This window comes from Cinclus cinclus, chromosome 4, assembly GCF_963662255.1.
Source record: "Cinclus cinclus chromosome 4, bCinCin1.1, whole genome shotgun sequence".
NCBI lineage: Eukaryota > Metazoa > Chordata > Aves > Passeriformes > Cinclidae > Cinclus > Cinclus cinclus.
In genome coordinates this window covers 63870731-63897912 of record NC_085049.1, presented here as the reverse complement: position 1 = coordinate 63897912, position 27182 = coordinate 63870731, and the positions used below count along the sequence as shown (strand labels likewise).

General features: G+C 37.6%; 1 protein-coding gene across 1 annotated transcript; it reads right to left on the bottom strand.

Annotated features, from left to right (window-relative positions):
* Positions 1-1280: 1280 nt before the first annotated feature.
* On the bottom strand, positions 1281-18865 carry CEP83 (centrosomal protein 83). The gene is made up of 15 exons (XM_062491441.1): positions 18717-18865; positions 18199-18349; positions 16915-17007; positions 16495-16626; positions 13762-14013; positions 12361-12492; positions 10657-10771; positions 9055-9199; positions 8779-8928; positions 8050-8125; positions 6784-6941; positions 3949-4078; positions 2976-3079; positions 2128-2308; positions 1281-1463 (listed from the first exon to the last, which is right to left on the bottom strand). The coding sequence occupies exons 1-15, from the start codon at positions 18863-18865 to the stop codon at positions 1281-1283; spliced, it is 2151 nt and encodes a 716-aa protein (XP_062347425.1).
* Between the last annotated feature and the right edge of the window lie 8317 nt (positions 18866-27182).

Sequence of the window (27182 nt, the reverse complement as noted above, 5' to 3'; positions counted from 1 at the left end):
GCAGCAGTATTAATGACAGAGGGTAGAAGGGAGGCAGATTCACACGTGGTTCCTCACTACATGGAGCCTGGCATGCTACATGACCCAGAAGGATCCCCTGACCCCAGACAGTGAGATGGTGTAGAATAACCCCAGCTCCCAGCCATGGGCCCCTGGCTGCTGCAACAATTAACCCTGTCCCAGCTGGAACCAAGACAAATCCTCATACTTACACACTATGGAAAATAAAAAATGCAGCCTCTGGAGAGAAGAGTTGTGTCAACACCAGTGTCATTCTTTCTCTATTTCTATGGTCTAACAACAATGCTCAATAACCTATTGCAAGAGATTGCACAGTGTATCCTCACTGTCCTGTATTTTTGTTGAAGTATTCTGAAAACAACAACAACAGGCTAAATACAAACAAACAAAACCCAGATTTAAAAATTCCTACAATTCCAGGAAAGTAATCATTATTGGATTATCAGGTAAAAAATAATCAGATAAATAACTGATCCTTCACAAATTTCTTTTACATAGGCAGCCATATTGCTTAGGAACAATTTGCCCATTGTAAAGTCATGATGAGTGCCTTGGCTGTCTTCCTTGTCTTTTATTTGCCTCAGCACATCTTCTAGAAGGATCTGCTCCATGGTCATCCCAGACACAGAGGTGAGGCATACTGGTCTGTAGTTGCATGGTTCATCCTTTCTCCCCTTTTTAAAAATGGGAGCAATGTTTCCTTTTTTCCAGTCACTGAGGACATCACCTGATTGCTGTGACTTCCAAACACAGCAACAACATCAGCCAGTTCCCTCAGGACCCTGAGATGCACATCATCAGGTCCCACAGACTTGTGACTATTCAGCTTCATCAAATCATACCAAACCTGCTCTTGGCTTATAGTGGAAGGGACTTCACTTCCCCTACACATGTCCAGAGGTGCAGACACTTGAGAGAAGTGGTAAATCTAGTGGACCAGAAACAAACTGTCTGCAACTGAATCCCAATATTGAGCCTGTAAGTGCTGCTATGCTAAATATCACAACACTGATAACACAAATTCAGGGTGCAGCCCTCTCATGAATGGCAACTCCACATATTCGTTTTACAATTCCCAGTGAGAAAAGGTATTTTCGTCCTTAGACCCAGCAGTTAAACAAGTTGAGCCACAAAGGGGTAACTATGCAGAATATATTTTATGCTATTCAGGCACATACAACCAAGTTTTTGGCAAAATATGAAAAACATGTACAAAGGATAAGTTACTGAAAGCTAACAGCATCACGAGTGTGCTGATTTCATTTGGAGTCCTCACTTTGTGCTTCATCTTCTCCAGTGATCTTATTTCTTGCCAAGTCCCTGTATCCCACCATTACCCGCTCTCTACATGGTCCAAGATCTTCCAGCTGTTTTCTTTGTCTGGTTTCTAGTTCTTCCAACCGCTTGCCAAGCAGGGCAAGCTCTCTTTGATGCTGCTCCTCCTTGAAATTAAAAGGAAAAAAAAATGTGGCTCTATTACATTTTGCACACTTAAAAGGGACCAAAATGAGCAATATATTCATTTTAAGGAAAATAAAAACATACTTATTTGTTAAATTTTACTCATCAGTGTTACATGGGTATTGTTCTGACATTCTTGATAAACAGCATCAGGAAGAAATACATTTGCAGCTGCTCCTCCTCTCAGATGAAGGAGCACGCAAACCTGAGGTCTCAGTAACCATGAATCTGTAAAGTCAACTTGGTCAACCTCAAGAGAGATTTCCACCCTCAGCAGTTCAGCCTAAGGCACTTTTAATCACACAAGAAATCAAGAGCAGCAATACTGCTTTGTAATAATGAAACCATGGTGTGAGAACAACACTAGCATTTCTTGCTCAAGAGGAGCCACTTAAAGCCTCTAAGGGGAAGGACAAAGTACACAGAACTGGCTTAAAACTACTGGTTATTACATTATGTAACATATCCTTTGTCTTTCAAGTATTCCTTCCTATTGCAAGGAAGGGAACATCTCTAGATACTCAAAATTTCTTACTTCTGTTCAAAGACGAAATACACCTTCTTAAGACTAAGGTCAGTAAAAAAGGAATGGTTTCAGTACCCTCTTTTGCTGTATTATTTTCACAGCTTGTAATACATCACCACCTGAAGAAAGGAGAAGGACGCTGCAGGCCCAGAAGGCAAGGCAGACAATGGCATTACAGCAGCTGGATTGAGTGATGGTATGTCAGGATTCAGAATTATTCTCCGGAATTCATTGTGCCGGCGTTGCAAGTCCTTTAGCCTCTTCTGGAGGTGAGCATATTCTTCAGAGGAAACATTCTGTCTAGGAAATAACAGATTTCTTATTGCTCAAGATCCCTGTTATCCCAGCACAGCAGCACAGCTCTCCATGACTGCTGTGCTGTTTAACACCTCCAGTTTCTACTTATCCTTACATAGAAGAACTGGAAGGTAAATCTGTGTATGTTCTTTTGCCTACATGTCTGTCTAAATGTCCCTCTACATATTTAGCTATCTGCTCTATTACAGATTAGAGTTCATTTATAAAATAAATTAAGCTTTTAATACCATTCACAGTAGTGAGTCAGAGCAGCCACATTAAATTAATTATTCAAATCAAGCTCTTCATAGAGGCTCAGTGAAGAGAGAAAAACCAGGACCTTATCTTTAAAAGAGGATGCCATATCTGTTTCTCTTACAATTCTGAAGTCTTGTTAATTTTCTTCTTTTAAAGGGATTCCTACAACTGTGTCTATCAGATATTTTCTCTCTTTTTCTTCTTGAAGAAACAGCTCTGCAGTTGTCTCATAAGCTCTCAGCTGCCCATCCTAAACGGAATCTATTCAAAGAATTCTAGTGCTGTAAAGGCCATTAGACTGGATTCCGGTTACTAATCTAGGTAACCTGTATCTTCAAAAATACTTCATATTTGTAAGTCATACCTTGAGCATATGTAATTTTTCAAGGTAAGAAAAAGCAATGTTTATTACCTATTTAACACTTGGTTTTCTTTTTCTAATTCTTCCATCTTGGCTTCCAGAAGTTCTATTTTCTCACGCATCCTCCTTTGTTTATTGTCATTGAGAGTCTTTCTCTGTCAAACAGATGTTTCAAACAGCTGAGTAATACCTTAATAGATTAGATCCTGTAAAAGTTTAATCTAAACTGTATGTGGTTTCAAGTTGTGACACTTTATAGGATTTTCCTTCCTTAAGAAGAGATGTTGTGTTGTTTGAAGGTGCTTAGATTGCCATGCTGGGAAGCAGAAGAGATGGGAAATGATCCATAGTTGTGAATGAAAGAGGCACAGCTGCCAGTCACTCACTGGTCAGTGACCAGCTGTACTAACAAACATTAACGGTATCTGAGAATCACAACAGTCATCCTTTAAATGACCACGTATAAATGAGGATAAGCATAACCAAAAAAGTATGCTTCCTTTTTTTCTTTTCCTCCTACTGGTCTTAACTTTTAATGACCTTAAAAGATACTGGTAGTTTTAATAGTTCAATAACCTATATTCAATGTATCACACTTCTACTTAATCTTGAAATTTTACAAACAACCTGCCTTTCCTTTCAAATTATTTCATAAAAAGTAATCTTAGGAGAAGAAATAGAACTTTAATACTGTATCAAGGAAAAGTATAACAATATTTGTCTAGTACCTGAAACATCATCCTCCCTCATCAAGGGGGTCTGCCTCTTAAATAACCATCAATGCACACATGTGTGCAAAGAAAGCTCCACAAAATCTTTGATGGCATTATAACAAAGTCATCAGCTGTAATATTCTTTTGCATGTCACTTCAACCTATTTCTATGATCTTGAAGAACCCAATATATTTAGTTACTATATATAGTAGACTGCAAATAAACTCTTAACATTGAAACAATTTTAGCTGGCCAACAAAGTTGAACTTTACACAGGCTGATCATTCAAAAAGGAAGAGAGACAACATGCCTTTTTCTGAGCAACAGCAGCTCGACATAGCTTGTTCTTCATTTGATTGTATTTCTCTTCATACTCGGTGATGTGCTGAGTAAGCGTATGCTTCTCCTGCAGCCATTCCATACGTTGGTATTCTGAAGTCCTTTGGAAAAATCAGGTTAAAAGATTAAGAGGTTATACAAACAAAGCATCGCATTCAGTTAATGCCTTAAGGCTCTTTAAAATAGATACATTTCTTCACAACTCTTACATACTTAAAGGATCTGATGTAAATTTGATTATGTTAACAATTTAATTGTGACTACGGCATTTGAACCTGTACATTATCCTAGGATTTCTTCAACCATCAGGCAAATTTTGAAAACTGATTCCAAGAAGCTAATTGTTGGTGCCTTGTTGGATTGGCATGTTGTTAAACCACCCAGAGAAAATTCCTCAATTCAAGTCAATCCATCACAGTGGAACACAAGAGCAGATCCCTATTCCAAACATCAGCTGTCAGAAGATTTGACAACTACCTTCTCTGTTTGGGAGAGGAGGGTGCTGCCCTATGGGATCTACTAAGTCTTTGTAACAGACTTGCTTAGGACATGTTCCCAACCAGACCAAACACCAACTCAACAGGAAGCTCCCACTAACATGGTTTCTAGACCACATTCCAGCTGATCACACACCACCCATAGCATATATTACCTGTTTAGACTTTTGCATGGTTACAGCACACTAAAATAAGGCTGTGTTCCCTAGCAGCGTATAGGAAAGGAGCCCATTTCTCCATGCTGCCTTGTTTATTTGGGCTACCTGCCTTTTGAGTCAAAGTAGACAAGAACTAGTGGCATATTTAATTACATTACTGTTAAAAATTAGAATAAAATGGTGAGATTCTATGTAGCAGATTTTAAGAAGATTAAGGCTTGGTATTAGTGCATCCACAGTACTCCAGTCCTGGGCAGATGCAGTTTCCTACAAGGACTCTGAATGCATCTCCATAAATTTCTCACCAAACTGCCTCCCCCTTCCCCACAGAAGAAGTATTGGGCATTATCCACTCTCATTTGGGAAACAGAGTCCTGGCCCACGTGTCACCTGTCATGGTTCTTTCAGTAGATGCAGCATGGCTTGTACCTCACTCTTGATTGTAAATAGCTACTAGTACCCAGGAATCAAAGCACTCTGGACAAGCACTGCTTAGCAGTAAAAAGATTTCAGCTGAGGCAATGGTTAAAAATGCTTGAGGTGGGTGTGTTTCTTGAGATGTTTTGGGGTTTCTTTGTTGTTGTTTTTTATTTGGTTTAAATGCCACTAACATTATTACCAAAATGCTAAACAAGCACTTGTTTGAGCTCCTCTCTGATCTGTATCAGTCTCATACCTTCCATATTTTCATTTCCAAGCTTAAGATTGACACAGCCAGACATGCAGCTGCTGCTCAGTGCTCAACTGGCACTACTTTATTTATCTGAAACTTTTTATCTTATGTTTTCTCATCTTTTGGTCCCTTTTTCACTTCCTCTTGCTTTGGTGCAACTTAACTCTTTGGTGTTCAAGCTCATAAGAATTTACTGAACTGAGGAAGGATGTCCTATCACTCACAGATTCACATAAAAACAATGGAAACGCTGCAATGGCACAGATCTGCAGGACTTACTGTAGAAATGAAGCAGGTTTGTAGCCTGGTGTATCAGCCTTAGTGCATTTCTCAGTACCTACATATTTGTACAGTGATCTCTGAGGACTGACAAGTTCCTTCCACTGCCTTCCCAGAAAAACCTAGTCCTCACTGTTTTGTGATCCATAAATATGTAAATGACAATGACAGTCTCATTCCAGTAACAGCAACGATCTCATTCAACATGTGAGTACACCTCCATAAAGCAAATATCCAAAGTATTTAATGTGCTAGTGATATACTCTGCTGTTCAAATGCAGCAATATCTTCAAATGTTAAATTGAAAAGCACTACTTAAACTAATGACAACGTAGCAACTGTAGTACCAATTAGCAAAAAAAAAAAAAAAAGAGATGTTAAAAAGAAGTTACATTATACCTTTTGGTAGTTTTATATTTAATCTGGGACACTGACTTTTTAAAGCACCCACTACACAATAATCCAGTACAAATTAGACAAATATTTGGTAGCTGAACTAGGAAATTCTGAAAAGCCACTCAGGACTAACAAATTAATCTTTAAATTCTAGGAAAGTGTTCATTTCTGTATGGAATCCGAATAAAATTTAGCTTCATCATTTATTGGTTTCCTTCATAATTTATTGCCATATTTTGATGGTACGCAGTCAAACTTGTGCAAAAAAAATGAAAGGGATGATTTTTAATTTCAATGAGGGGCATTAGAAGATATTCTATAAGCTTTTACTTACCTCATATCAGCTAAAAGTAGTTAGTGGGAAAGGGAAAGAAGTATTCACACATATACTGACTGGGACCATGGAACCTTATCATACAATACAATGCCTGAATGCTCTTTTCACCCATACAGCTTGAATGCTCTTAAAAAAACTGTCAGAAACTCTAGATCAATTTATACCCAGAGAAGTTTGACACTCACTTCAGTATAAGTAAATTTCATTTTATGCCAGTAGTGTATCTCACTAATCAATAATGAATTTTAACAGCTGAATGGAATGGAAACTAACTTCTGTTTTTAAAGCTGACATGAGGAAAGCTTTCATACATACTATTTCACAGAATGTTCAGCCATTTTTTACAACTGTCAAACATTTCATGTTTATTTTAACTTTGACTTTATTCAGAATCTACAATCCACAGTTAAGTAATCTACGTGAGAACACAAGCAGTATGAAAATAAAGCCAAAAGAAAAAAATTACTTCTCTGTTTCCAGCTGAGCTTTCTCTGCCTGAGCCCTTGCATGTTGACATTCTTGTTTCAATCTCTCTATTATTTCCTTCAACTTCCGATTAGATTCCAGCAAATCATTTTCTGATTGAGAAAGTGAGGCAAGCTGGAGTTGGATATCATTTATTTGCTACCAAAACAAAAAAGATTTTTTCCATTTCAGAAGGTATGCAAATAACCGACAATTGATTTTGAGATACTGGAGACAATACAAAATTGAGACACCAACTAGCTTTAGCTTTTCATTAGCCTTTTTTGTTTCTTTTCTCTTTACTCAACAGTTCCTCCAGAAGCTCTACAGTAAACCACTATGAGACAAAGGGTTTCTATTGTAGTTAAAATGAGAAAGGTAGGCAGGTCTCTTCTGTCACTGAAGTGTCCCCCAGAACTTCAGAAATCCAACGTTTCAGCTGGAGGGCTGAACAGAACTCGAGGACCATGAAATACTTAGTAGCAGAGCTATGCATCTATCCAGGCTCTTCTGTCTCATAATACAAAACCATGTGTTACAGCCAACAGTGACTGTACCAATGAGTTCACAAAACAAGGAAGCACTGAAAAGTCCAACCTCTGCAGCCAGCATATAGAAATGATCTTTTCCTTTTCTTTCCCCCACATGGACACTTAGATCCCTCAATTTCTGATTTCCAGAGGAAAAAAAATAATTGTCTTGAAGTTCAAGTGCACACAGCTTGCAAAATACATTGATGCACAGCTATTGTTATTATCTACTAAATAACATCACAGGCAAGCAGGAGTTAAAAAAAATAGGTTTGATTTTCAACACTATCATCAACTGACTCTGTAATAGAAATATATCTCTTTACACTAGTTTGTTCATTTATGAAACATCTGTTAAACACTTGAAGAATCTCAGATGAGAGATGCAGTGTAAATGCAAAGCATTACCTAGAAACAATTTATAAGTCTCCATGGCAACTGAATCTCCAGTTAAATAGTGCATAACCATATTCAATATACTAGTCTATAAACATTCAGCTTTGAAATTCCTGGTACCCACAAAACACATGAAGCAAAAAGCTGTAATCCATTTATAGAAGTCCAGGAAAGCATGACTGATTTCTGAACACTTCTCCTTTAAATATCTGGAGTACACGTTTTGTCCCTTAGGGGGAAAAATAATTTAAAAATTCAATCTAATCTTCAAACACAGGACATGGTAACTACAGGAAAGAATGTATTTCTCTATAAAACATTACAATGCAATAAAACCTTACCTGTTTAAGATTAGCATTTTCACATTTCTTTTCTTCCAGCTCTTCTGTCTGCATAGCTTGCTGTTGAATTTTTAATCTAAAATTTTGTAAGACATCCTTATTTTCATCTAATCAAAATACAGATGCTATAAATTAGGACAAATCAGCCTGACAAATAAATAGCATTATTTGAAAGGCTAACAAATAGTTAACTAAAAAAGTACTTAAAATATATTTCTATTCATTCTTAGAATTCACATAGGAATAAGACTTTTGGAGTATGATTAATTTTATCATGCTAACCTTCATAGGAAAACTATAGTAAGCCAAGTCAACTCCCAACCGTAATAACCAACTCAGAGACATCATACTAGGATCTCAGCTTGCCAATGGCTGCTATAGTGCCATTGTGGAAGGGGAAATGGTTTACTCTAACACTGGGGCTATGCCAGCAGCCAGCACTGAACCAGTTTTAACAAACGTGTATTGCCAAATTATTACTTGAAAATGGTCACTGAAAATAACACTTAAAGGTTCAGATAAAAAGTGTTATCTTTTCAAACAGTTCATTTTTAATTCTGCGCTCTTTTTTACATAGTGCAAGAGATAATTTTGTTTAATCTACTATAATGAACATTTCAACACGAAGATTTCTGTATCTATGAATAGTAAGCTTTTATACTGTCTACTATAAATACATTAAAGGGGGAAAATGAGAAATCTGTGCTAAGATTAGAAAAACCACACTACCGCAAACGCTGAAGTTCCTTTTTGCTAGATTCTTCTGCCATCTGCACAGCACGTAGTTTCTCTTCATACTGATCCTTTTCAGATTGTCTCCAAGAATCTTGTTCCAGTTTCATCTTTTCTAGATCAGCTAATCTGTTCTCAAGTTCTAACCTAAGACATTATTCAACAGGCACACAAGAATCATTACAAAATGCCAGAACTGTTAAGAGTGACATTTTTACAAGTAACACCAAACAGTCCTCTTTTAGAAGCTGAGGAGGAAATCAGTAGACATACTTTTCAGTCTGTAAGGTTGCAATATTGTCAAAAACTTCCTCTTTGGCAGCTTGCACTTTACGAATTAGCTCCCGATCCTTTTCTACTAAAAGCACTTTATGACGTTCAACAGCTGCAGTAAGAATTTCCTTGTCAGACAGCAGTCCTGCATTATACATTAAAAAGGTAAACATGTCATTATTGATAAGAACCTGCTAGGATCCTACATTCAAATAACTTTGTAAATTCACAAAAGGGAACTAAAAATCTCAATTCAAATGACAGAATGAATGGGGGAAGGGGAAAAAAAACACAACAAGAAAACTAGAACAGACCGTTCTTAGTATAACAGTTATATTTCCAAGACTTTTGAAAAGTAACCATTACGCTGGAATCATGGTCTACAAGAGTTTCTTACTTTAATAAACAAAAGTAATTGAACAGTTAATATTATTACAGATTTAAACTCTAGAGCAATTTACACAAAGCACTTGTGTCTGGTTTTAAAATTTTTAAAAGTGTTCCACAATAGCTATGCAAGTGTCAAGCAAGAAAAAAATCATTTTTTGGAAAAGTTTACAGTAAACATTAACTGGCTATCAGTGAAGCCAGTAACTGGGCTACAACAAATCCCACATTTGAATCCACCTGAACCAAATGAGGCATTTCTAAAATTATGACTGTATCATTTGTCCCTGCCTACAAACTAAAATCTTGTGACTGACACCTGTGTTCACTGGCAAATAAGCTGACATGCTCTAACAGTGACTCCTGGTTATTTAGCTAACACAGTGATGCACATGGAATTCCACAGTAAGTTCAGGTTAACTTGTTAACAAGTTAACTTGTCTGTATTCAGTTTCATATTTCAGAGGGCCCAATATATTTAGTTTGCAATACATTGTAAGGATATTGTCAATACAGAAAATACCACCTTTTCATTGCTCTTAGCAAACTTAATATTAATGCAAGTGAACAGAATTATTTTCAGGAAGACAAAGGTATTATTTTGGGGCTATGATCAATCAGTGAGTACAGTTCTCTTTAAAGCTGTGTAGTTTTAAACAAACTAGTACTAGGAAGTTTTGGCCTTTTCACTCTAGAAAGCTATTTCAAGTTGCCTACATACTCAGCTCCATCAGGTATTTTACAGCAATGCCTCTTTCCTCTGAAGAATGAGCTAGGTGCTGTATTTTGTTTCATGTGGCAGCCTTATAGAACTGGTATCAATTCCACAGACACAGAATCAAAACAACCCCAACCATTGAAGCTCTGACACAAAACACAGATACAATAAGCAGATACAATAAGCAGAGTATGAAAGACTCAAAAATTTAGCAGTAATAGAAAAAAATAACCATATGAAGTATATAATTTGAAACACATTATGCTCAAGTTGTGTCACAAATGCAGTAATTTACATAAATGAAAAACTGCTCTCAATTGTTCTTTTTAGAGCAAGTGAAACGATGCAATTATTTCAAATACCAAACAAATTGTCAGATCTATGACCTAGAAGTAGAAGGTAAAGGCTGCTGGGGAGTGTTCAGAGAAGAAAATAATTGTATTATTCTAACCAGAAGTAAACAGATGAAATAATTACAAAATAATTTCATACTTTACCATCCATTTCACTTTGAATCTTGTTTCTCTCTCTTTCTATTTCACTCTTTGTTCTTGCTGCCTCCAGTTTGACATTTGTTACTTCCAACTTATGTGAATGCTTAAGTTCTTTTACCTATGAATTAGTACAAACTGACATCAAATTAACTAGAACAAATTTATATTTATTTACTTCACTTCTGACTAAATATACCTCAGAGTCAAGCTAAAATAAAATTAAATTTGATCTCTGTAAGCAAATCAAAACAGTGATATGCAAAGCCAGGATATCAACTGCTTCCCCAAGTAATTTCAGTTTGGTAACTACTTACTCCTGGAGTGCTACATTACTTTCTCAAAATCCAGGTCTTCATAGATTTAAAGTGCATTTTAAATACAATACCGCTCTACAGACACATCAAATGGCCTCAAAAGGAGGAGCTTCAAGAACATCAAATCAAGGAAAATTGCTGCTTGCACAGAAACTTTCTATAGTTTAGGCATCTGAATGCAGTAATTACACGGTCAATGTGAATTAAATATCTGGAGGAAAGCACTTATAATGAAAATCCACTCACAATGACAAATGTAATTACAACCTGCTAGCATATACAAGTGGCAAAAGGTTAAGAATGACACAGTAGCTTATTAAGTAACTACACGGAAGATGTAGTTGCTTATATATTAAGTTGATAACAATTCAGGACAACTTGGAAAGATTTAAGGTGGCTTTTTCAAGGCAGAAAATCCAGAAGACAAACACATGCACCTGTGCTCAGGAATAGGTTTGAGTGGGAGGAGAAGCAGGTGGAGGTTAGTATAGTAAAGCTTCTTATTTTTCTCCCTTTCAGAAACATCACTGGAACATTTCATTTTGTCCTGCTTCTGGAGGGGAGCAGAGAAGACCAGTTGATACAAAAAATAAAGACTGGAACAATCTTCTATGTATTGTGGGAGACAACTGAAAGATGCTTAACAGAAGATTTCCCCTCCTATTTAGCATTAAGGGAAGCTAAGTACAGCATATTATATAAAGAGGCTTTAAATAGTGGTACAGCTACACCTTATTCCTGTGGTAAATTATAACTTTTTTAATGAATGACCAAAATTTAATACTTAGCACTCATACATGCACTGTAAAAAGATCTCAAAAAGAAAAAGAAAAAATACAAACATGGTTAAAATGCTGTGGTGGAATTCTGTACTGCAATGTTTCTGTACAAGCTATTCTGACACAGCAAGTTAAGAGAAGAAAAGCCCAAGAAAAAGTCTCTATGCTAACATGACTACCCTACTTCTAATATAACCTAAATCTCCCCAAACAACTCCAATGCAGCTTGCTTCCTGTAGCTAACACAGCCCATTCAGATGACACTTAAGATCTCCAGAAGCTATAATTCCATTAAAAAAAAAAAAAAGGAGGAAAGATTAGTTTAAAGCTCTAAAGGCTATCTGTTTTAATGAACATCAAAAACATTCAGGAAAAATATCTAGAAGATCGAATAATAGGAACATAACCTCAGTCTTTAGAGATACTTTTAGGTATGACATTTCTCCTGTAAAGTCACGTATTCTTTGTCTTTCAACTGAAACTGAGAGGAAAATTCCATACCTATTTTAAGTCACAGCAGAAGACATTGCTACTTTATTCTTAGTGTAAAATATAAGCAGAAAAACATAACAGGACATGAGAAAATATATTTCAGATACCATAAAAGTACTTACCTGAGCAGCTAAGGAACTGACTTCTCGTTCAGATTTGTGAAGTTTGTTAGTTAAAAGAATGTTTTGCTCATGACTCGTCTGCAGTTCTTTCTCAATTCGATCAACCTGTAGTTCAGCAGACTTCTTTTCTGCCTTGAATGAAGGAAGTATTTTTAAGATTCTTGGGGCTGGGTTGCCTCTTGTACTCATTTGAAATGTTTGATTGATCTGGGCTTTCAGCTATTACTGACTCATTATAATATAATATTATATAAAAAATATTCATCTTTGCTCAACCATATCTTCCAATACAACAAGGATCATGAATTTTATTGAAAAGTCATAACTTTTACTAACACTTCCTACACAGAATTAGTCCCATTTTCAATCCTCCTTGATAAGGGCTGGTGGTAATCTTACTTAGTTAGAAGGCATCAGGTGTGCTTCCCAGTAAACTACTGGGCTGTAAAGTGTAACTACAAATGGTGCTCAAAGAGGTGTAATATGCTGGCCTATGCAGTTATACTGATGGAATAATTAACATCCTGGAGAGGAAATAAAATGCAATTACTGTATTATAGACTCCGATCTTTACAAGACAAGACCCTGATCTTTACTGACTATCAAAAAGATAATCTAATATATAATTTCAGCTTTGTTTTTCTGAACACTTCTGTTTTAGGCAGGGCTCTCTTTAAAGCTATCTAAGAAGATTATAGCACTTTCTCAGTTGAGATCAGAGCATTCTGTAACTAAGGTATACAGCACTCATAACAGTAAAAAAGAAAATAAACCATCTATCTGCATGCTGCAACTGTGCAAAGAATCTAGATGAAAAGGCTCACTACCTAAAGAGGTAGCAAGAACTGACAGAAGGTCTGAGGACCAGAGATGAGGAATACAGTGGAATCCTGGGAAAAGGTGCAGCAGGCCAGAAATACCAAGGAGAGCAGGGAGAGCAACAGACAAGTACTAAACAACTGCTGTAATGTGTTGGAGAAAGAAGAGGCATAGGTAAGCAAAAGAGATGACAGACGAGGAAAGGATCAAAGAGAGGAACATCATGTGACATTTTTAAAATAATAAAGAATTTACTGCAGATTATTAACATATTGGTTTCTAACTCCAGCTAGGTGGCAAGTGCTGACATGACCTTCTTACTGACAAGAAATACAGATATGACTCGCTTGTTTGGAAAGGAGATCATTCAGCAGAATCTCTCAGTTGAGAGACTTTCCAAAGGTGAACTGGCAGCGCATGACTCCCAGTCAACTACAATTTGATTTTAAATCTGAAATGTACCAATTCAAATTGTCAAGTCAATGGCCAAAATTATCAGTGATTTCAGTGACAGCTGTGTTAGGCCGAGTGTTATTCTTACTACAGTCTACAGGGAGGCAAAAAAATAAAACAAAGTCTTACCTCTAGAGACCGCATCATGGTCTGCATGTCAGCTAACTGTCGTGCTTGTACTCTTTGAACATTTTCTGCTTGCACAACACAGTTGTGTCTTTCTGCTCTTAGTTCTTCTATTTCTGCTTCTAAGGCTTTTAATTTCTGACACAGTTGTGCCTTTTCTCTAGAAAGTGCCTCCACACGTTTACTGTCCCTTGTGGGATCAATGCTAAGCAGCTGATTATGAAGTTCTTCCTTATCTTTATCCAGTCTTGCAATCTAATAGTTGTTAATCAGAAAAATAAAAAGTTCTTACATTGGGTAGGTGTCAGACAGCAACAATTACAGCAGTTAATTCAGAAAAGAACAGCAGTGGATATTTAAACATTCATTTGCTTAGAGTAGGAAATTCAAAGCAAGACCACCTAAATGCCTGTTATTAGTGTGGTCTTTTTGAGAACACTACAGAGTGCAATACTGTTTGATGTCCTCATTAGCAATCTGCATGATGGCATGGAGTCACTTTCAGCAAACTTGAGTGTGACACCAAACTGGGGGGAAATGGTCAATCTGTTGGAAGGCAGAACTGCTATCCAGAAGAATCTGGACAAGCTGAAGGAATGGACAGAATTGGGTCCTCTTCAACAAGAAGAGCAATTTATACATCTGAGATGGAGCAAACCAGTGCAACAGTACAAGCCTGTAGCAACTGTCTAGGAAGCATCTCCATGGAGAAGGATTTGGGGGTCCTAGTGGATAACAGGCTACTTGCAACATCAGTCAGCAGAGCATCCAATTCAATCCTGGCAGATTGGCAGAAGGATAACTAGCAGATCCAGGGAAGTGATCCTTTGTCCCCCTTCCAGTACTGGTGTAAAGGTGTATCTAGAGTTTGTGCCAAGAACACATGGCCACTTAGGTGTTCAGAGAGTTTGGGAACATGACATATAAAGAGAAGCTGAGAGAACTAAGCCTCAGCTTGGAGAAGAGCAGAAGATGCACAACGATGGGAGGAGAGACAACAGGCACAATTTGGAACATGTGAAGTTCCAATTACGTATTATGAAAAAAAGTTAACCACGAAGATGGTTAAATACTGAAAGAGTATAGCCAGAAAAAAATGGAATCCCCATCCTTGCAGATGTTCAAGACTTGGCTGGACATGGATCTGAGCAACCTGACCTCATTTCACTTCAATATTTTAAGCAGGATTTTGGACTAGAATGACTTTCTTCCAATGTACCTTATAATTCTACTATTTTGTAATTACAACAGAACTCAAATCTGCTAATAACTCCAGACAGCCACTGTGACTGGGCCCCAACAGACAAAAACAACAACAACAACAACAAAGCAAACCACAAAACCAAACCAAAAGAACAAAACCCAAAAAACCCACATAAAAACAAATAAAAAACCCCAAACCAAAACAAACAGAAAATAAACAAACAAACAAAACCAACCCCCCAAAAAAACCCAAATCAAAAACTCAGTAATAACAAAAAACCCAACTTTCTGTTACAAGGTGGTATAAACCAATCTGGAGAGTGTAATTAACAAACCTATAAACACACTGTTATATTTCAAAATAAGTTACATGGACTGAATATAATAGTGGGGGCAAAAGAGTGAGAAAGAAAGGTATGTAAGAATTCTCTCCATATTTGGAGACTAGTCCAAACCCTGAACAGCAGCAATCTTTTTAAAAGTTTCACCAGTGTTCTCTATGAACAAACCTGATTTCTGCAGAAAAAGCCCTCCAAATGCCTTTTATGAGGAGATTCAATTGCATGATATGCCCAAGACATCATTTAAGAATTAGGATATTTTTATAGCCATCTTGTGCAGAATGACATGGAATGTTAAAAATCCTTTGAGAGAAACCAGATCACACTGTGCCCTAGGCTCAAGGTAGTTTCATTCTGTCTAAGTGTGCTAATTAGCTGTAGGACTAACAAAAACTCAACAAGCCCATGAGAGAGGCAGGCTGTAAAGCAGCATGTGGGTTTAGCTCCAGGAAGGACAACTGTTCTGTTTTTAATGCATTGCATTTGCAAACTTGGATTGATTTTGAAAGTGATGATTGCTTTGACTTGTGTCTGATGTTTGGAGTAATACATTCAAATCTGGCACCTTAGAAGATATGCTCCCAGACAAATATTTAAATGGATATGCAAATAACATCTGCAACTCATTTACAATGCTGTATATATTTAAAACAAATAAGATGGCAATTTATTTAGTTACATACACTTTTGAAAGTCCAAAGAAATGAATGAATGATCTCTTCAAGAGCTAATACAATTGAAATAAAGTTACCAAAGTTTTCAGTATCCTTTTGATTATCACCATCTTGATTCAAACTAAGATCACAACAGGTACATTGCAAAATGTACCCTTATCTGCTATTAACAATATCTTCCTAGGTAAGTTGCCACATAGGTAATCTAAAGTCTAAACTTAAATTGGTTACTCAGATAATTTATTAATTTCAAATTAGTATCATGTCACAAATTCCATCAAGCTTTTTTACCAGAAAGCAAGGTATTTTTACTTTTGATAGCACAAATAATATTGCAACCCATCACTGAACAAATCTACAGAGGTAGCCTTAGGCTAAGTCACAGAAGTGCTTTGAGAATTAAGAGAATAGAAACAAATTTGAAGTCAAACTGACAACCCTTCATGTACCAACAGTTCCACAATGTTCAAGCAGCTTTGTCACAGATACTTTCTAAGCTGCTATAATATTCCACGTACCTCAGCCTCATATTTTATTTTCTTCTCTTCTAAAATATGTGCATGTTCTTCCTTTTGATGCTCAAATTCTGATTTCAGAAAGGTATGGTCATAACGAAGTTTGTTATATAGTGTTCGGTATTTTTCCACTTCCTATGTTAGACCAAAAAAAAAAAAATTAAATCAATTAAAAGTTTTCAAATTTGTTTCCTTTAAATGTCCGTGGAATGATGTTCCTATTGCTTCACAAATTATCTTTGATGAACTGAATGCCACCTCTTCCCTCTTCCATGATTTCAACCTTCCCTTGGGACAATGGTAGCACATAAATAATGTCATACTTTGCTCCCCTTTCAGTTTTAATTTCCTAAGGTTTTAAGTACAACTATAAATCAGCAATCACTACTCTAAATGAAATAAAATTCAATACTTATGACTTACATTTTCTAGCTTCTGATAACGCTCTCTCATAGGAGATGACAATTCCTCATATATTTTTGCTTTTAACCGTTCTAAATTTTGAGGAGTTAGCACCTTAAAACAGAAAAGTATCACAAATAATTAGTCATATACAGTTATTCACACCGTGATAGGTCATCTAGCCAGCAGAAAAGTATCACAAACAATTAGTCAATAGTAGTTACAGAAGCAAAAAAAACATATTAGTGAACTAAAAATATTCTGGGAAGATACCTAAAGCATTCAGAATGTCAGCATTTATCAGCAGAAGCAACACAAATTTCAGGCGGAATTGCCAAGAGATTTAAATCCTTTGTGGGGGATGGGGGAAGGAAAAGCAGTTTCATATAAAAGACAAAGAATTAGTGTCTTACTTAAACAGTAAACGAACCAACCCGGAAAGATCAAAATGAGCAACACCAAACAATTATTTGCAAAACACATCAGTGCTCTCCAATGAATACATGGGTACTGGTTTGAATGAGAAAAGCCATCAGGAAAAATTCCTTGCTTTAAGTTCCATTCTGTATAGTATTTTGTTAAAATTTCTTGGTATGGTTCACACAGCAAACTACCTACCAAGAAACAAAGTTTAAAACAAAAAAATTTCATCCATAACTGTGACATATTCTTATTTACTCTGAATTTCTTTCATTTATCTGTACCCTGAAGTCCCTGGAAACTAGTTCCAGTTATGGTACTGAGGCACATCTTCTCCATTCAGAGTCTGGGATTGTTTGGTTAGAGATTATATTTATTTCCTAACAACGTGCCCTGCAAAAGGAAACAGGGCATGTTTCCTCAAAAGCAGCTACACAGACTGTCACCCAAGTTATCTTAAATGTTGAGGAGGTTTTTTTGTTTTATTTTGTTTTGTTTGATTTTTTAAAAAGAAAAATAATGAAGAAAGCTGTCATCACAAAAAGAAACAAATACCTGTTTTTCTAGTCACTTATTCTAACAGATTTAGGCACCTAAGTTACCCTGGAAGGCAGATGATTCTCCCCTTAACAGCAGAGCAAGCACAGATAGACAGAGTCTTACACAGCTCCTAACAACAGGATTTGGATGATTCAGTTAAACAAGGAAACAGTAATTTCAACCCATAGTCACTCTAGAGAAGAGCCATTACTAATATTGGGTGAATTTCAAGACATCTGAAATATATTCAAGCTGGGTACATGAATGCTGCATTAACAGAAAAATATGCATGGCCCCACTACAGGATAAAAATACATACTAAGTCCTTCAAGTAAATTATCTCACCTGCAGCTTCACTTGTTCCAACTCTTGTGTTTTAGCCAGCAACTGCTCTTGAAAGTCAGCAAGAAGCTGCTGAAATTTGTCATGTACAGTCTGTTTTTCAACTAACAACCGTTTCAGTTCATCTTGTGATTTGGTATAATCCTCTTGTAATCTGAAAGATAAAATACATACTTACTTTACATTCACCTTGTAAAATTAGACCTTAAAGCTCAAAATACACACAGAAGCAAACATCCAAGCACCAAATAAGAATTAAGCTATTAATATCCTCTTCCTGTAATATACTGAAAAGTTATCCCACACTTACAAGCATAAAAAGTAGTGCAGAAACATTATCTGCAATGTTTTAAGGTACTTTGAATTGTTTATTTTCTAATATGAACACTCAAATCTGTCCTTACACACAGAAATAGCTAACACACATCTCACATGTACAAATAAATCCCTTCCAATCCAATCCAATCCAAATTTAGCTTCATCTTTTAACATCTCAGAGAAACTTGTTTAAATTTATGTACCTTAGATGTTCTGCCCTTAGAGTTTGATAATTTGTTTTATGGTGTTCACTTCGCATTTTTTCATCCATCAAAAGTTTTAGTATTTCTTGTGAATTAGCTGCATCACCATTTTCACCCACAGGAGGAAGGAGGTTGCCCAAACCATCCATTTTATTATAAGTGTTCACGATGAGTATGGAGAAGACAAGATTATTGTATAACTAATTTACAAGACCATCCACTCCTTCCACTGGCATCTCAGAAGATCAAGACACCTGAACAAATTCAAGGACATATAATTAGCATTCAAGTACATTCACAGTTCAAAGGTTTCACACACTGCTTTTGCTTTAAGTACAGAAGAATCCTGGTTCTGCTGTAACACAGGTTAGAAACCTTAACTGAAAGTCCAACTCTTCTCTGTTCATGCAGCCTGCCCTGAGAAGCAATAGCCCTTCCGGGACATAGAATACACTTAAACATGAAGCTCATTTGAGTCAATACAAAATAAGAACAAGCACTACTATCTGTAAGGCTACATGAAATGTTATTTTTACTTATTCTATACACTGAGACTACATGCCCTAATTATGCCTTTTTAATCCGAGTTCAAGCAGAGTTCACAGACAGCAGACCCACGGCTTTGCCTACTCCTCATTAAAGTGAAAGTCTGTCACACTATCCTAACAGGTTGTGTTAATCAATAAACCAGTATTTTAGCTGGAAGAAAAGCAGAAAGTTCTCTGTTGAATTCTTATCAAGCCATTTCTGGAGAAGAGTTAAGGTGTCAGGGACAGCCTGGAACACACCTGCCCACAGTTGAGTCCTGAAATATGTCACTTCCTTATTTTCAAAGTTTATCTTGTGGTTTCTTGTGAGCCTTCCAGAAAGACATTTGCACAATGTGATATCAGATTAGTGTGAGGAAAGCTGCAAATCAAGAGTTCCTGAGAAATAAGGAAGTCTTCTAATATGCCTCATTAGTGCTTTTTGATATTTGAAACAATAGGTAATAGCAATCTGATCACTACTGACACTTTTATGGGATCTGGGGGAGGGAGGACTTTTACTGAATTTTAGGGAAGTTAGAAAGCTTTGAAAACAACTACTCTGCCACTTTAGCTTTTTGCATAGCTGGACTGATGCCTAAGAAGTCCATGTCTACAGTGTGCAAAGTGTACCTTTGTATGAAGTAAAACTAAACGATAAATCTCTACTATCACCACAAATATCTCACCTTCTTTACATGCACATTTGCACGTATGTTTTCTACCACTGCACTCTTTCATGGATGTATCTTAAACACTTACAATTTTATTTTATAAACCCCTGGACTATAAGCAAGATGAAAATCTGTCTTCCATATGGGGAAAAAAAAACCCCACCCATTTCATTAAGACATGATAATGTCAAGAAAACGTCAAGAAAAGACTTTCTTTCCCATTTTTTCTTCCTTCATTGCTAAAATGAGAACGGGTCAGAGAAAAATCTACCACTTATAACATTAGTCTAGGCAAAGCAACAACAGCAAGTTTGTTTTCTGCTTTATCCAAATTTGCTCAGAGGATGAAGAGGAAGAAATCAGAATAAAGAACATTCTCCTCTATACCTGTCCTAAATGCACAACCAATTTCAAACATTAATGACATAGGTTCTGAAGACCCTTCTAATCAATACAATCTTTTTCATCCCTGAATTTTGTTTACTGTTGAGAAACAAAGGACAACAGTAATATTCAAAGTCAATATAAAGATATTTTCAATTGTTAAACAAGCAGCTGGATGAGGAGAACAGGTCAGTGATGCTAAAGACAATAAATCATGTGAGAGGAAAGCTCTGGTACACAGAGAAAATTCAAGGCAGCATGTCCCTAAGAATTTCTAAGCATTATCAACAGGATTAACATAAACATGATTAAAAACAAACAACAAAACCCACAGAAACAAAAAGAACAAACCAACAAAACAAAGCAACAAAAAGACCCCAACAACCAGGCAATAGTACTTTGATTTCATATGCTATAGATACTAAATCTAACTATCAAACTGTAAGCCAAAGCTCAGAATTAGGAACACAGCATTAAATGTCAGGTATGAATCCTGCTGCTTACTTGAGTAAGAGGTATTTCTCAAGTGGCACATTGGAGATAAAGGCAAAGTCACCAAGAAAACACTACATTTTCTGAGAGCACATCAGCCAAAAGATAAGCTGAAACACAGCCTTTTGTACTCCCTATTCCAAGCTGCTGCAGGTGAGAAGTATATTCTCTCCTCACAGCTTTTGGTACTATCAAAAAGTGCACAAATTACAAAGCAAGACACACACCTGGCTATGTATTCATATGCATGAAGATTTCATAAAAAAGATAAAAGGAGAAAAGAGAGGGAGATAATTGCAGCTGACAAAACAACGCTCCAGACTTCAAAAACCTGTTGTATTTAAGGAAACCAAACTCTTTTGGCTTGCAGGGACATCTAGCGGCAAATGACATGATTCGCATTCCTGGTGACAACTGAAACAGACAAGATTTTATTACTTCATGAGAGCTCTTTCCTCGAAAACACAGAGAGCAATTTGTAATATTTAACCTATTCACACGCAAAAAAAGTTTTTTGTTGCTTTGGGGTTCTTTTCCCCACATCACAAAATAATTTCTGGCAGTAAAGTGTCAATAGTCAACAACATTTAGGGATACAAATACTTCAAGTATATTATCAATCAGAATCTCTTCTAATGCTAATGGCTAAGAGTAGTTGGTCACAGTCAGGGAACAGGTCTTAAAATAATCTTCAAAATTACACAAAGACTACACCCATAATTTCTGAGAAATACTTTAAAAGAACACTAGGTTCCTCCTCCCTTGGAGATGTGTTCAAGAAGTGGAGAAGCATAAAACATCCTTTAAAGAAACTAAACCCACCATCATATCTAAATTTAATACTACACCTATTTACTTGCCAAATTTTATCAAGCTACCAAATTGCAAACTTGTATCAGTCACCCCAAATTCATCCTTCAAAATCTTAATATCATTTTCCACAGGTATAAAGGCATTGGTGCAGAGCCCTGAAACCTAGGAAATGCACACTCTACAGGCAAAATGGCAATACTAACTGTAGAATAGCTAAGTGAAGTGAATCAATTACATTTCCAAGAAAAACCTTCCTTCTCCAATTATTTCTCCTCCTAAAGAGAGAAACACTGCTGAATGACCTACTATGTATCTCCCCTCTTTATAGCTGCACATCATGAAAGGGCTTTTCTTTTGCAAGATTTTTCAGCTATTTTATTTTAACTTTTTTCTTTGCTACAAGCTCTTAAGTAAATGCAAGTATTCTCACTTGCATTTAGAGAAAAATATATCAATATAATTTTTTTTTAATATGAATTCTTATGGCATTTTGTTTTCAATAGGAGGGCTTCCTTCGTGTTCACCTGGCATAACCAAATTACATGACTGCACCGTGTATTGGTAATTCCCCTGAGTGCCACACATAACTCACTCAGGGCTCTCTTTTCCATGCCACAGCCACACTTAAAACACTTAAATTTGTTGTGTTTGAACACAGTTTTAAACAGCTAGAGGATACAATGAATATAATTTTACAACTAACAATGAAAAACAGACACTATTTAGCCTTGTGTCAAGTTTTGCTCAAGCAGTAAAATCTGTGGAAGTCAAAGAGCTTCTTCACACAACTTACAGTCTAATTCCTCTGCTGCCTGCACTTCTCACAACTCCAGACCTCTTTATTTGTTCTTTCTTTTTTTCCAATTGAATTAGCCAAGATCTTCTGAAACAATGAACTATTTACCTGAGAGTGAAAAACTCAAGGAAAGCACAGCCTCATGAAAGCAACTCTTCAAACACCACCCCCTTCTCATCCCTGCTCAAAACTCTACAGCAAGACCAGAAAATGAACTAATGCAAAAGTGTAACCCAACACAAGAGTTCACTGTCACAAGGAACTGGAGGGTTCCACTCCTCATTTCTTTATCCCCATTCCTGTGTTTGTCATTCATCAGACCCCTTCATGAACTGTTTTAACTCAAGAAGCCAACACACTCAACAAGCAGAAGACACTCAATAGTTTTTCTGTGAGGTCAGTGAGTCACACGAGCTCATGGAAAAATCCAGCAAGCGACATCATCAGTGAAAGTGGGCAGCTGGTACGGACTAGGGGAAAGGAACAAAGAGCCAAGTAAACAGACAGGAGGAGGAGCAAGCCTTTCTCCTTTCAGGAGCAGAGAGCTGGCACAACACAGAGCTCAGATGTTCACAAAATCACAGCCTTGGACTAGTTACCCAGATTTTAGATGGTCACAATTCAGTGAAACAATCCTTATCTTAAACAACATGCAACACACTCAGAAGAGATCAGACTTCCCATGAACATCAGGTGTGTAACAAACAAACAAACCCCAAACGCCCCTCTATATAATTTGAGAAATGTGACAGCACACCACATTTTACCATAAAAAAGCAAAACCAAAGAGAAACAGGAAAATCTTTGTTACAGAGCTCCATAACCTAGACACTACTCAGATGTGATTGCAGAGAAACCAGTGAAAATAAGCACTTAACACTTTTGTGCACCAAAGTGCAGAAATACTGGAGGATACCTGTATGACAGCTGCATTACAGAAGACATCAGTCTCATGCAAGCTACTAGCACTCTCTCCACAACACTAAGGCTCAAGCTAAAAGTTTCAACTACAGTTAACCACATATTACAGTGTCTATCCCTACACACTGCACATGTTACTACCCTTTCAGTTTCGTATTATACTATAGATCTGATTACTTATTAGGCAAAAAACAACAAACAAGGTTCTCTCTTAACTCAGAGTTAAAATTTGTGCTTTAGCCACATACACTAGCACGTCAAACTGACAGCAGTTAGGGATCAAATTGTATTTTGAATGGGAGCTTCAGCTAGTAAACTGACCTGTACTCAGGAGCAGCCAGTCCATGCACACCATGTACGTTTTCCAGTGTTTTTTCATGGCAAGAAACCTTCAAATGCACAAACATTCACTCACTAAAATCTCAGCCTTCTAGTCGGGCATACAAATAGGTGCTTTTTGTAAATACAGCTATAGCCCACAGCAAAAACTCTTCAGAGAAATTACTTCCCTTTCATATTGACTCAAAAATCAAGATGATCAGGGAGGGCATAGGCTTCACATTGGCATACGTATCCCATACCTTTTGTAGGCATAAATATGATTTTACATACACTCTACATTATGTGGACGAAGATCGAGTGAGAAGCCAAGGGAGCTGCTTAAGTCATCGCGAACTTTTTACTGTTACTTATTTTAACTTATGGACGTAGGACTCGGCGAGAGGACCAAAAGTAACACGACTAACACATATCCAGAAGCACGGAAAAATAATAACTTCCCTCGCAGCGAACGTGGCTGAGGATCGCAGGGGGAAAGCAGAGAAGACAAGCGTATAAACACTCGAAAGCCTGCAGCGAGAGGGCTCCTCTCGCCCCTGAACTGTGCCAGGCGATCCCGAAGGCAGCAGGCCACGGAGGCCGCAGCAGGCTGTTCCCGGAGGCGGAGCAGCGGGCATCGCGGAGCGCTGGGCTCTCCCGGCCCGGCTGCGCGGTGAACACCGGCCCGGGCCCGAGCAGGGCCTCAGGGGCCTCCCCGCCCGATCGCCAAGAGGTGCAACCCCACGTACGCAGAAAGGCCGCGGTCAGCCCAGCCCCCACCACAGCCCGGCCCCGCTCGCAGCCCGGTTCCCCCCTTACAGCCCGGTCCTTCGCGCACCCCGGCTCCCCCTCGCACAGCGGAACCCACAGCCCAGCCAGGCGTAGCTGCCGCCGGCCCGAGCGATTTAAAAATGGCGCCTCTCACCTCCCGCCGGCGGCGCCGCCCGCCGGGGCCCGCGGCGCGCGGGGCACGCTGGGAACGCTGCGGGGGAGACGGGCGGGTCCGTCATGGCGGGAGAGCCCTCAGGGAGAGCCGAGATCGGCTGCCACGAGCAGCTGAAGTACTAGCACCATCTTCTCGTAAATATCCTCATTTCCCCTCTAAAATCGCTTTGAATGAAGCAAGAGACTGAACGTCCTGATCGGTATTGGCCTTCCTCTAATAAAGCTAACAGCGCTTTAAGAAGGATTAAAATTATTTTCTGTTAGTATATTAGAAGGCGGGTATTGGTGATGACACACACGCATACCCAAAGAAAAAGTGTTTACATGGATGCTGCACTTGTTGCAATGTTAGAAGTGAAATGCCAACCAGTATTCCATCTGTACCAATGTACACTGGTAGGGAAATAAATGACGCCACAGGACTCTGCAATGAATTATAAACTATTTTTTTATTCAAAAGCAAATTTTGTTGAAAAGTATGAACATTAAAAGCCATAGATCTAAGTAGTTTTACACTGCAAATAAATAGTTCTAGGAAGTGTTACGAAGTCGCGCTCTCATTTTCTATATCCAAATTGCTCTTTTTTATTTATTTTTTTTTATACTATCAGCTATACAAATATTAACTAAGACCAAACAAAAGTCTTTCTCCTTTTTACAGCTGCATTAACAGGAATGGTAGAATGGCACAGATTCTTCCTCTGATTCTGTTCATGTCTGTTCATAGCAGGATCACATAGCTATAATCTATTGGAAAACAATTAATTTACGTGAGAAACATGACACCAAGAATCTAGATCACTCCGTGTGAGCTCTGCAGGGGACATAGCAAAAAACCCTACAAAATCTAAAATTATTTAGGTGACTAAAATCAACAGACAGGGTTGGGTGTCTCCTGCCAGCTAATTTAGGGAATAATTATTGTGCATGTATTTCTAGGAGTATTTCTTCTATCTTTTTCTAGGAGGATAATTCAAGATGGTGGAAATTGTGTTACTTTATTTTTGCCTCCATGTTTTTCACATTGATCAGAGAAGGGTACTTGTTTCCTTCCAAGACACACTGAGTCAGATAATTCCCATTACTCACTGATGGCCAGCGGTTCTGAAGTGTGGGTGGAAATGGGATTCTTCTTCCTCACAGTGACCATCCTACCTCTGCTGGCTTTAAAGGAGGGCTGCTGTAGTGACTCAGATGGTAATCTTGCAGAGTACCAGGAAAGAGAGAAAAGGCAAGAACTGAGATGGAGTTCAAGGGCACAAGGAGGCAATGGCAGAAGGAAGGAGGAATAGAAAGCAGAGCTCACAGAAGTAGAAGTGGGGCTACTGCATACAGCAAAGAGAGAAAAAAGGGTCAATCAAGAGATGCATCTGGACAGCAAGAGGCAGAAACAGCTAGAAAATTAGGACTTTAAATATTACTAGACAAACAAAGGGGGGAAATGAGGGAGAAGTAAATATGAAGCCAGCCTGTTGGGGAGAGAGGGGAACCACATACTGGAGTTGGTTTGTTTCTTTTCTGTTCTCAGTCCATAAAGGAAGCATGTATAACACCTTTATATTAAAAAAAGGATTATTCCTACAGTTGCAAACTCCCCTTTTTGAAACATCTCCCACAACACAGGCAGGGTTATGGGGTTTTTTTGTAAAAATAGAAATTTATGCAGCTACAGATCTTAGTAGTTTATTAAAAGGGGAAAAAAAGAAGTAAAATCTCTTTGAGGGACACTTCTTGAAATTCACTGTAGCTTGAGTAAAAGTAAAGAGATTTCATTTAGAGATCTTACGGTTTTTGATCAACAGTATTAGAGATTGTTTTTGACTCTTTAAATGTCTATTATATAATGTTTCTGGGTAGATCAACATTTCACAGAGCAGCAAGGCTCATCCTCACACAAAGAAAGCAATGTATAAATAGCTGTAAAATATGTAGAGAAGCCAGGAAAATATTTCAATGCATTTTGCAGATACAGTCTTTGGAGGAGTATACTGAGAAAGTATGGTCAGAAAAAGTCTTGAGTTTGAAAGCTCATTTAGAGTTCTTTGCTGCCTTAGTTGAGCAAGCTGAAAATAGTTGCTAGATTAGATAAATCCTCAAGCTCCTGCAGCGCAGTGGCATATCTTTAGAGAAGGTTTTGTTATTATGTACACATGCTGCTGGTTGGACCTGTGGTTTAATCCATGCTTAGTCTATGTCACCTTGACCTGAATCCAGCCTGGCAGGATAGAGGCCAAGTGGGGAATTAGTGTTGGGAGTACAAGCTCTGTTCACCATCTGAGTCAGCAGATCCTAAAAGCATCTGAACAGTTTCACCGTCCCATACAATTGTGGCAGAGATGTCTGTGACTAAGTAGTGTGCTATTTGTGGTAGATACTTAAAATCATGCATAGTGGTGGGTAGATTGCCTGAGAAAATTAGTATTTTTGGCATTACAAAGTCAAAAGACAGAATTGCTTTTAAGTGCCATAGTGCTGTGATAAGTTAAAAGATAAACTCAGAGGGGTTTCTACCATTAAGCTCAGTAGAGCCAGAGTACAAATTTTAAAATAGAAGACATCAGTGGATATAAAGGCTAAGGCAGTTTATTAAGCTATT